The sequence below is a fragment of the Muntiacus reevesi genome, chromosome 3 (assembly GCF_963930625.1).
Source record: "Muntiacus reevesi chromosome 3, mMunRee1.1, whole genome shotgun sequence".
In the NCBI taxonomy this organism is placed as follows: domain Eukaryota; kingdom Metazoa; phylum Chordata; class Mammalia; order Artiodactyla; family Cervidae; genus Muntiacus; species Muntiacus reevesi.
Window position 1 is genome coordinate 177,242,565 of NC_089251.1, and position 12,446 is coordinate 177,255,010.

The following is a 12,446-nucleotide window of genomic DNA, read 5'->3' on the forward strand; positions in this document are numbered from 1 at the left end:
TTTGTCTCTTTAGGCAAAGGCAACAAAAGCAAACTTGAATGACTGGTATCTCATTAAACTAAAAAAGCTTTTGCACAGAAAAGGAAACCATCAACAAAATGGGAGAAGATATTTGCTAATATGTCCCGTAAAGGGTTAATATCCAAAATAGATAAAGAACCCATATAATTCAGTATAAAAGCAGTCCAATTTTAAAATGGGAAGAGAAGTTGAATAGGCATTTTTTTCTAAAGAAGACTTACAGATGTCCAACAAGCACATGAAATATATCCCACATCACTAATCATCAGGAAAATGAAAATGAAAACCACAATGAGATATCACTTCACACCTGTCACAATGGCCATAGTCAAAAACAACTAAATAACAAAAGTGATGGTGAGGACATGGAGAAGAAGGAATCCTTATCCACTGTTAGTGGGAATGTAAATAGGTACAGCCACTATGGGAACAGCATATCAATACTTCAAAAAATTAAAAATAGTTAACTACCATACGATCCAGCCATTCCACTCTTGTATTTATCTGACAAGGTCTCTTAGCAGCTCTCCTTGTCTTTAGAACTTTGCTTGCCTAATAATGCATCCTCCATAGTTGTGTGGGAGGGATCTTTCCAAAGCTTATTTTTCAAATTTTATAATGCAGCACACTATGTACAGATGTCCCAAGATTCTCTCTTACCTGCCCTTCACCCTTCTCTCTACTCACAATCTTTCCTCTCTGCATCATCAGCAAATGCTGTTCTCACTCAGATTGAACTTCTTAACTGTTCGGTGAAAACACAGTGTTATTTCCAGCCTCCTATTTAGATGTCTTTCTCTAGTCCTCAACCAGTCCATCTGGGGGAAACTATACATCTTTCAAGGCTCAGCTTAGCCATCACCTCTTTTTGGAAGCCTCTGATAATCATCTGAAGGGAAAGTAACCACCTCCTCCTTTGGACCCATCTTATCCTAAATAGAACTGTGAAACCTCTATGAGTAGGGGCCATAACTTAATTATGAATAGCAATGCCTCAAACTTAGAAGTTCTCATTAAATGTTTGAATCTCCAGAGATGGGTAATGAGGCTGAAAATTATTTTAATTCATTATCACATTAATAACACATTTTACTGGAATGTATGATTTGTCTTGATGCAGAAGTCCACTGACAAAGCTTATTCTCCCATCTTCTTAAAATAACATCATTTATTAGATAATATTCCAACAATAATTTATGAATTCTTTCTTTCCAGGTTAGAAAAAAAAATATGTGACTTGACAGGCTTAGTCAATAAAGGCCATGAAGAGTCCAAAAGGAGGTTTTTTGCCTTCATTAAATTCTCCTTTCTGAAGAACTCATCCTCCAAACTCTCAAAATTTCAGCACCACATGCACAATCTTCATCAAGGCCATCCCCGTGGCTTTCAGCTTGTTAGACTTGTTGGTTTTTCTAGAACCTCAGTGAACGTTTTTCACTATGTTAACACTTTAAATCTTTTTATTTATTTATATTTATGGAGAACAGAAAAGGAAAAACCAATGGGATCTGGCTAGTTGAAAATTCAATTTTAAGCAAGCATAAGCATATTCTCTCAGTGTATAACACTCCCTAATTTTCCTCTCTTATTGGAAAAGAGCAGCGGGTGGATAAAGTCCAATAGGATCTTTACACAGAGGATTCCACAATCATGCTACATTACTTCCTTCTTTAAGCATAAAAAGAAGTGCAAATCTCCCTTCATGAGTCTTGGAGAATAAAAAATCTTTCAGGATTTCTTTCTCAGAAAGAATTTTTTTTTTTTAGAAAGAAAATTTTAATTAAAAAAAAAATTCATTCATGATAAACAGCCACTGAAAGATTTCTGCTCTTCATGAAGTAGCCTATGAAATGCAGAAACCAGTTGAAGCAGATTCCCTGAGTCCCTTTATGTAAGAAAAAATAAAACCAGATGCTACAAAGACTTAATATAGATTAAGGAACTATCAGATTACCACATTCAATCTTCACAGTAATCATGTGGGCTAAATATTTAATTTTGATATTTAAATGAGAAAACTAAGGCTCAGAGAGACTAAGTGACTTGCCCAAGAACAGTAAGTAAATAATAAAGTCAAAGTCAAGACCATTTGGCTGAAGGCTGTATGTTTTTCAAGACGTCATACTGTTTCTGAACTTTAAAATTTAAGAAACCAATCCAGGTGCAAGATCCAGGTCTTTATACCAACATTCATCTTTTGTACCTTTGCTCAATAACATATTCTATCACTTTTCACTAAACTCAAATCTAGTTAGGTATTATCCACCATTCAGCAAACATAATTTTTAAATGTTCTTAACTCCCAATAATGTTAATAGTTGCCACAAAGGTCATTTTTCAAGGTCCTTTCTTAGTCAACATTCTGGTTGTCAAATTCATCCTTATTTAATTTTGAAAGTGAAAGTGAAAGTCACTCAGTCGTGTCTGACTCTCTGCGACCCCATGGACTAGTCCATGGAATTCTCCAGACCAGAATACTGGAGTGGGTAGCCTTTCCCTTCTCCAGGGGATATTGCCAACCCAGGGATCGAACCCAGATCTCCCCTTTCTCCAAATGGAGACATGTCATCAATTTTACATTTTAGTATCCATAAGTGACACGTAATTTCTAAAAGTACACCTTCAAATTGGACATACAAATAGCACACTGAACCAAAACACATTCGTTGCCAAAAGTCAAAAAGATCCAGATTCAAATCTTGGTATGAAACTAATTAGCTCAAAAACTTGTCAAGCACTTTATATTCAGTAAGCCTCAGATACCTCATGTAGAAAGGATTTTACTATTCATTTTACAAGGATTTTTTGAATACTAAATCAAGCAATATTTGTAGTCTAACACAGTACTTGCTCAAGGTAAACTGTCAACAATTACCAGGTACTGGTAACATCATTAGCATTATTAAGTTTAAAATGTGATATGCAAATTTGTAAATAGGAATAGCTGACAAGGGCATTGGACAGTGGTAAGGCCCCTTGTTCTCTTCCTGATGCGCAAAAATCATGAAAATCCTGCCCCCTTGCTATTTTTGACACTGACATCACTGACCTGATGCTGGCAGATTTTGCTTTTAAGTCATTCCATCTTTGGTTCATGTCATCCAGTCGATGCTGAAGCATAGTTGCCTCTTCGGAATTTCCCAAAGCTTTCACCATCTTCTGCCTGTTTCCATCAATGCTTTTAAATATGTCATTGTGGGCATCAATTTCTGCCTGGATGTCCTGAACAGAAAAAGGCAAAGAAATAATATGAATATTAGATATTAGTGTCAACACTACTTGGAATTGCTGTACAGAACTGTATTCTTTATATTCCACAGATGAGCTTTTTAAAAGCAAAATAGCTAATTTTACTTTATATGATAATAAATTGACGTGTTTTCACAATTTCTACATTGAAAATAATAGTCTTTAAATCTTTAAGGCACTGATTTCCCCATTCTTAAAAATACAATGTATTAAAATCTACATTTCAAGTACCAACTAGTTAGATGTTCAAATTCAATGAGAAATTTTTGAAATCTTGTACAATTGTGATTGCCAAATCACTCAACTTTGCTTGATACCCAAACAAATTCTTTCTCCCCTTTCCACACAAACAAAACTTCTCTCAAAATATGAAGTTTTACAGAGGTCACTACAATATTACATATTTGAAAATTTTTGTTACATTTAGACAAAGTTACTAATAGTTCATTCTTCCAATCCAATAAAATTCATTTCTAAATTTAAAAAAGCGTTTCACAAAAGTGTTTATCCTATTAAGAAATAAAAAACAATGACAAAATAGTATTTCTCCTATTAAAAAGGAAAATATTTGGTTCACTTTTATGAAGTAAATTTGAGTATAGTTTAAGTAAAATAAGAATTACTATAAATTAATAATAAAAATTGGTTCAGACTTTGAGAAAGCACTTTGGCAATTTGTACCAAAAATCTTAAAGCTGTTCAAATTACCTATCCTAAGAAAATGTATGTATAAACGCATTAATCACATTGATTGTTTTTAAAGTAAAAAAGTAAAAACCATCATAATACATTAATGCTGACATACTATTGGGTTTTAAAATGGAGGATACTGTGATGTCAATTTAATTTTTAAAGTAGGTGTTTAAATTAGCATATGTATTTGTAAATCATTGAACACACATGCTTTAGAAAATTGTAAGAAATAAATCAGAATAGTGTAATCTCTGTATAAGAGGATTAAAGGTGATTTTAGTTTTCTTCTTTACATTTCTCTGAGCTTCCAAGTTTCTATAAAAAACAGGATTTCTTTCTGTAATTAAATAAATATAACAAATTTAAACTTTAAAATACATCCAGTCTTATGAATTTTTTAGTATTCCCCTGTTACAAAGTTGTCAACACAATTTTTTGTATTAATTTGGCAGTTACCTTTCCTTCATGAAATAAATGGGACACGTGGCTAACTCTAGTGTGATAGTCATTACCATGCAACAACCAAGCATGAACTTACAAATGGAAAAGCAGACACCAGAGGGCCCAGAATTTGTGGGGTAAGTCTCCAAGGCATTAATTAGTAATGAATATTAAGGCAATGTACTGCAGAAATAAAAATTGTCTTTCTGGTAATGAATGAGAATTAGTAAAAGGAGAGCAAACTCTTAAACATTATAGTTTTGTTGTATTTCTCATCTTTAATTTCCCTTATAAACCTCATTCTTAAGTTTCTCCAATTCTAAATGAGCATGGTAAAAAATTAAACAGAATTTTTTCCAATACTCAGAAACCTGTTACTAGTTTAGAACTCACTCCTGATAAGCAATTCAGGTATTCCATTATGAATCAAGGCTTAGAGGACTTCCCTGCTGTCCAGTGGTTAGGCCTCAGCACTTTCACTACAGAAAGCCCAGGGTCAATTCCTCTTCAGGGAACTAAGATCCCACAAAGCACAAGGCACAGCCAAAAGGAAAAAAAAAAAAAAAAAAAAACAAGAGAGGGAAACAGTCCCTCCAACCACCCAAAGAAGAACAAGGCTTAGTGGCCAGCATCTCAGTAATTGTTTTTCAAGCATCTACAGACCTAGGACACATGGAAAACCCTTTTGTGCCTCATTACTCCAATCAGCATGGTAAAAAGATAACACTTACATGAGGTTAAAGGATAGAACTGTCGTATTACAACTTCTGAGAAAATCTGAGATATCTAGCATGACATTAATGGAATGATATTTGAGAGGTGGAAGAGGTAAACACAAAGCTTGATGGATAGCTTCTGCAAAATTTATGCTCCAAATTTGCAAACCCATTGGTCTCTGGGTTATCTAATGACAAAGCCAAGCCAGGTCTCCCTGCAAAGTGTAATCTGAATACACCCAGAATTAGCATTAAGCACTAAACAAAAATGCTAAGACTCTTGACTCTTCTCCACTTTACTAGCACCTCCATCCCAGAGAGTACAGAGCAGACACTGATGGGGAAGCAGTGCAACACAGCCAGATACGGATTCAAGGTTTTCAGGTTGGGCAACATTATGCATGCAAATGGAAATCTGGTTATAGTCTTCGCTTGGGATGTTTCAAATAGAAATTCTCAGTAAAAAAGAGAAAGAAAAGTAAAGTTCTGCTGGAAGAGTCTTTCATGACATCTCCTGAACAACATAGTCCTATCCTTTAGAATAGAACTGTTCTGTATTTGTATCCTGAAGTGCATTTGAAGACATCCAAAGAGATACATTAAAAGCCAAGTTTTAAAACTTAGGCTGTAAATATGTATGATAGCCATTTTTCTCAAGAAGCTCAGTAACAGAGTAAATAAGCTCTGCATTGCGAAGAAGAAACTGGCCTCAAATTTCCTGTGCAGGTTCCTAAATATCATTATCAGTGGACCACATCAAAAATCACAAGGCAATTTCAAAACACAGCTTCCTGAAGCAGCCTATTTGCTTCTTTTCATATTCAAGAGACATAGAAAGGCATAGACATAAGATTCATAAGCAGTTGTGTTTCACAAGAGCATTCCACAACATGAGGAAATTTGGATACCAACAGCATGAAGCAAACTTGGCTCTTCACATCAGATCAAGTGATGGGTTTTCCAATCTGGCCACAATTACAAATGGAGTAAAACAGAACTATGTCACTGGCCCAGTCAATGATTATAAGCATTTCTATAAAGTTGTGATTAACGGCACCAACAGTGATCATATACTCATGTTGGAATGTAAGTTTCAATATGTGGAAAACCCTTCCACACATGAGCCTCATCAAAATTGAGGAAGGAAATCCAACAACCAGAAAATGATCAAAGAAGAAGAAACCAGCATACATTATTTTTTTAATTTAACAGTCGGTGGCATATTTATTTGGTCAAATGTATTAAGAGCTCCTAAAAACAGACAATCATCATAATATTCCTTCTATATCCTACACAGTTTCTGTTACACAGAAACACAGATATAGATAGGTAGATAGGTATAAACAGATGGTTGTAAAATGCATAAATGAATGTTTGTATAAGTTCATCTGATTGACTAGCATATTAACCACTGTAATGCCAAGAAAAATCAGACAAATAATTAGAAGAAAAGGTAGCAATCATTTTGGTTAATCTCTTCATTTCAAAAATATAACATGGAGAGTCTAAAATTACTTACAAGCTTGCATTGCAAAGCCTTGCCTCAGCTTCTCACTGGAAATTGAGAATTACACACGGTTAATGAATCATGCTCCTTCATAGATCCCTGTGTAATGATGCACTGGTTTTTAAAATCAAGATGCCAGCATGGGAGGCTGTCAGATCATGACCTTGATGTAACATCAAATGCCAAAATAAATTAAAGTTCTATGACAGAGGGTTGAGTCTCACTGTATAGCCGGCCAGCTTGCCCTACTAATGTTCACCTCTGTCACCTGAAAGCCTCTGACCATTAAAGAAACATGAAAGCTCGAAATGCTTATTGATAATTAGTTATGGGAATGTAATCCCTCTCGAAGCACAAAGCAATGCTCCTCCAAGCATTTAACCTAAGCCAGTCATGTGTACAGAGGGGCCTTAGCAACATATTCAAGCAGTTAAACTAAGATTTGAAAGCAGAATACTCCAGGAATTCATGTGAAAGGCTTGCAGTGAACCTTCAACTAACATAAGCATCATGCAGAAGGTTACAGAAAGCAAAGGGTTAGAATAAAGAGATTACATATTACTCTCTAAGTAAAATAGTGGCACAGTGGTAAATCCTCCTGCCAATGCAAGACATGCAGGTTCGCTCTCTGGGTTGGGAGGATCCCCTGGAGGAGGAAATGGCAACCCACTCCAGTATTCTTGCCTGCAAAATTCCATGGGCAGAGGAGCCTGGTGGGCTACAGCCCATGGGGTCGCAGAGTTGGACACAACTAAGTGATTGAACACACACACACACTCTAAGTAAAATCCCATCAAAAGCCTTAGATGCACACTTACAGAAGAACTTTGCAGAAAACAGTTATAAGAGTTCACAGGTTCACTGGATGAACAATTACTCTTTTTGTACACAACACCCATTACCCAGGTCAAAATAAACGACGCAAATAAAGAAAAAGCATTTATTTATTTTCTTACTCAACAGTTAATATTTTAATACCAGCTTTACCCTAACTGAACATTTCTCTAATGATATAACCCCTAGAGATATTATATGCAAACACTTTATACTGTAAATCACATACATTTTATTTCTTCATAAGGATCAAATAGCGGCTACAACTATATAAGAAAAAATGTTTCCTTAGACTACACTAAACAGAACTGTTTTCGCTCTCTGATGAGAAAAAGAAATTCAGAACAGTACCACTAGGAAGTCTTCAACAACTAAGCTGGTGTTAGGATAGACTCATCCCCTTTGTTGACATAATTTTGGCTTATTCTTGCACGGCATATTTACCTAACCCTACATGGCCACTGCAATGTTTTCTCTGAAGGAGTTCTGACCCCTTTCCTGAAGGCAAAGAAGTGAGGTTAGCAAAAACTTCCCAACTATATCCCAAGGCTCAGGCTAAATCAACAAAGTTAAGCATTAGGGAAAAAGAAATCTACTGTTCCTTTCAAAAGTAAGACCAGAAATCAGAGACCATTTAGGATGGATTGTCGAGAGCCCAGTAGGATCACTACCAAAATTTCACGTTTTGAAAATGAGGGATCATGAGTATTTTTAAAATTAGGCAGGTGTTACCTAAAAAATACACAACCAAACAATATCCTCAAAGGTCATTATGTGCTATGTAAATATGCTTTGAGACAGTTTGTGAGACTTCTGGAATGGTGAGCAATTGCAGTTAGTCAGTTAATTATTACAACTAATTTGTTGATGTCAACAAAGCATTCAATTAATTATTTATAAATTATCTTTTCTTTCAATAGCTAATTTCATAAGTTTTAACCACTCTACTGATAATTATGGAAGCACATTTTGACACACAAAAGAAAGTGGTATCCCCTGGTATATAGGGCATTTAAAAAGCAAGAAATCAATGCCAGTAATGTTTTTTTTCCCATTATCTGTGATTATAAATACATGTTAGACAATAGAGTAGGGAAAAAGTTAAACTACCAAGTGGAACTAATTCACAATTAACTGCACTTGCAAGACAATTTGAAGAAGCCAACTTAAAATGATAGAGAATCAATAAACAAACTACATTTTAAATTCCAACAGAGCAAACACTGCTATCAAGAAAGATATCTTTCACAACAACAAAAAAAGGTGTTCAAAATCCTTGACTCCAAACCAACTGCTACTAAAACATACTAACATCCTAGTGAGTTAAAACATAGTGGCTTTCCTTCTGAGGTGCACTTTCTACAAGCAGGCTTGATCTGCACAGGAACATGAGTTTAAGAATAGTTATCAACCAATGTTTTTATGTAATCAAACTATTGTCCTACCATAATTCCCAAAATCAGAGTGTATAAATAAATTGAACAAGTTTGAAACTCAAAGGATTTTGTATTTTAAATATTTTAAACTACAGTCCTGGGGCACCCAACTTTTCAACTCCTGATCTGTGAAAAGCAGTTCTATTGCTCAGAAAGCTCTCAATTTCTTCCCCAACACAACCCTCACCATCCACATATCAGCACACAAGCTCAGTTCCTTCCTTAATTTTAAAGTCCTCTTAAGTCCCAGCTTAAATGTCATTTCTCCAGAAGAAACTTCACTGCACTCAGATTAGATTATGTCTACCTCTTACACTTACTTACAGCTTCCTCCTTTTGCTCAATTACAGAGCAAAGGGTGTACATAATACACCCTTGTTTAAGGTCTATTTTCTCCTATGAAGCTACAAGCTCAAAGAAGGGAGGTCTTCCCTGTTATCCACCCCATCTTTGAACTCATCCCAGTGTCTGGTATATAGTGTACACTTCTCAAACATTTACTAAATATACATTAAAGAAAGAGTAGATCTTGAAATTGGATACTGTGTCTTTCTAGAAAAAATTTTTTGTAACTAGATACTACAAATGGAGCAGCAAAGTATAGCTTCAAATTATATTTTTAAATAGTGATCATCCTAAAGGATATCAAAATCATAAAGGAAATTTAGCACTGAATGGTTTCTGTCTGTGTTGTCATTATAAGAAACATCTTTCTCAAAGGATTCACCAAGAGGGTGGACTTACAGAAACATACACACACACACATCCTTAGAGAACTACTATTATTGTTAATCATCGAGTAGCAAAACTGCATAAATAAAAGGAAACAGTCACTCAAAATGCCACTAAGCTAAAACTGTCCATTATTCTGTCCTCTGTGACTTCTATATAAAGATATGGAACACACAGTGCATAGTATAGGTGGCTCAAGTATGACAATATTAACAGTCACTAAGTCTGCCACATATTTTCTTTATTAAGTAATTTCAAGGAGAAAATTAATTCATTAAAATCAAAGCGGCAATAAAACAACTCACAGACTGGACTTCAGAAATGCGCTTCAGCGGATCAGCTTACTGTGCCAAGTCAACAGTGAGTGTGAACTCTTTGTTTACACCCTGGTACAAGTGCTCACCCCTCATGACCTGGTTGAGTGATCAGGGCCTGCTTGCTGACTGGTACTCCCTGCCATAAGGCCACCCTCCCCTGATGAGAAGTTTCTGTTCTGATCTCCTCTTTAAGACTACTCTGGAGAACATGTGGTTCCCTTCAGCTGGGGTTTCCTGATCCCTGGTGAGCTGTCACCATGAGGAAATACGACAGAACACTTCCTGCAACCTGGGTCCCCAGGAACCCTGAGGACCAGGTACAATCTGCCCATCCCGCTTATGGTGGGAAACCACAATTCTGGCATCACACACTTTGGGACTAGCTAACCAAATTACAGATCCCAACCACATACCAAACATCTACGTGTGAACAGATACCCATATAAGTCACAAACCACTCAATTTCTCTAAAATTCAAAAACATAAACTAGATACCCCCTTTCAATTTATAAACTGCTGTCCTGAAGTTATGTTGAAGATCGGCTATCACCTGGAAATTTCACTTATCTGACCAATCTGCAACTTTTCAGAAAACCCACAAATATTGCAAGCTTGGACTCTAGCTTTCTTAAAGCCTGAAATGGCTTCAGGACTCCAGCAAAATACCTTTTTGCTCTGAGAACTCAAGGATAAGCCTTAACTATTACAGTTAATAGTTGAAGCACAGGCTGGATGAAGCACAAACTGGAATCCAGATTGTAGGGAAAACACCAATAACCTCAGATATGCAGATGACACCACCCTTACGACAGAAAGTGAAGAGGAACTAGATTAGAGTCTCTTAATGAAAGTGAAAGAGAAAAGTGAGAAAGTTGGCTTAAAATGCAGCATTCAAAAAACCAAGATCATGGCATCCAGTCCTATCACTTCATGGCAAACAGACAGGGAAACAACAGAAAACAGTGTCAGACTTTATTTTTCTGGGCTCCAAAATCACTGCAGATGGTGACTGCAGCCATGAAATTAAAAGATGCTTACTCCTTGGAAGAAAAGCTATGATCAACCTAGACAGCATATTAAAAAGCAGAGACATTACTTTGCTGACAAAGGTCCTTCTAGTCAAAGTTATGGTTTTTCTAGCAGTCATGTGTGGGTGTGAGAGTTGGACCATAAAGAAAGCTGAGCGCGGAAGAATTGATGCTTTTGAACTGTGGTGCTGGAGAAGACTCTTGAGAGTCCCTTGGACCAAAAGGAGGTCAAACCAGTCAATCCTCAAGGAAATCAGTCCCGGAATATTCACTGGAAGGACTGATGCTAAAGCTGAAGCTCCAACACCTTGGCCACCTGATGTGAAGAACTGATTCATTGGAAAAGACCCTAATGTTGGGAAAGATTGAAGGCAAGAGGAGAAGGGGAGGACAGAGGAGGATATGGTTGGATGGTCCAACACCAACTTAATGGACATGAGTTTGAGCAAGCTCCAGGAGTTGGTGATGGACAGGGAAGCCTGGCATGCTGCAGTCCATGGTGTCCCAAAGAGTCAGACATGACTGAGGGACTGAACTGAACTGATTACAGTTACTGATAAGTAAAGTGTTAAATCACCAATGTTAGTATTCTCTCTAGAAGCAGATCACTAAGACTAAGGAAAAGATAAGACTAGAAACTAAGAATAAAGGGACTATGGGAAGACTGTTACTCAGTTTCCAAAGGTATCATGTGCCTTTTGCTTTAGAGCAGTAAGCCTTAGCCTTTCCCTAGAAATGACATTTTTCCTTCCAGACCTGGGGGGAATATAGCTGTATTTGAGAGCTGTGAGGTAGTGGTACCTTTCCATAATATAGTTTTCCTGGCAAGGGATCAATGTAGCATAGGCTAAAAATATGAGATAGCTTTTGTGAAAATACACAAAGGATTTTTTTCAGAGAGACTTAAGTTGGAGAAAAATACACTCACGTATGACAACTTCCTAAAAATGAAATATGGCAAAGAGATTAACTTTCACATAGATTTTTATAAAGGCATCTAAAACAAAAATAAATATATATGGAGAACTTCAGATGATGAATGGCAACAAGATTGTTTCTTTGAATTTGCTCTGTCTCAAAAAAAAAAAAATCCTAAATCAAGCCTTTGACAGGACTAAGTAGGCTTCTTTTACTGTCAATTTAACTACTAAAATAGAAACATGCAGGTACTAAAGTTTGGTTGTTAAAGAAGGAAACAAAGGAATATGACCAGAACTTGTAACTTCATCAATAAAATGGCCAAAAGGCTGAGGCAGGTTACTAACCTCGGGGATCTGACCTAGGCTTTGGAGACTAATACCAGCAATTACAATACAAAAGTCCAGCTATCACCCACAATTACTGCTTCTCAGGGGGTCTAAGTAATGAATTATTTATGTAACATATGCCCTATACCTTTTTAGGAAGAAACAGAAAAATCTATGCAAACCAAGCCAACAGACCTCTTTATGGTCATAAAGTTTGTCACCTGC

General features: G+C 36.2%; 1 protein-coding gene across 8 annotated transcripts in view; it reads right to left on the minus strand.

The window, feature by feature from the left end:
- The window catches only part of UTRN (utrophin), a 538,989-nt gene that overhangs the window by 155,348 nt on the left and 371,195 nt on the right, over window positions 1-12,446 (minus strand). For all 8 annotated transcript variants that reach the window (XM_065931202.1, XM_065931205.1, XM_065931203.1 and 5 more), the window contains one exon: window positions 3,071-3,243. In XM_065931202.1, coding sequence (XP_065787274.1) covers window positions 3,071-3,243 — 173 coding nt within the window. The remainder of the gene's footprint in view (window positions 1-3,070; window positions 3,244-12,446) is intronic.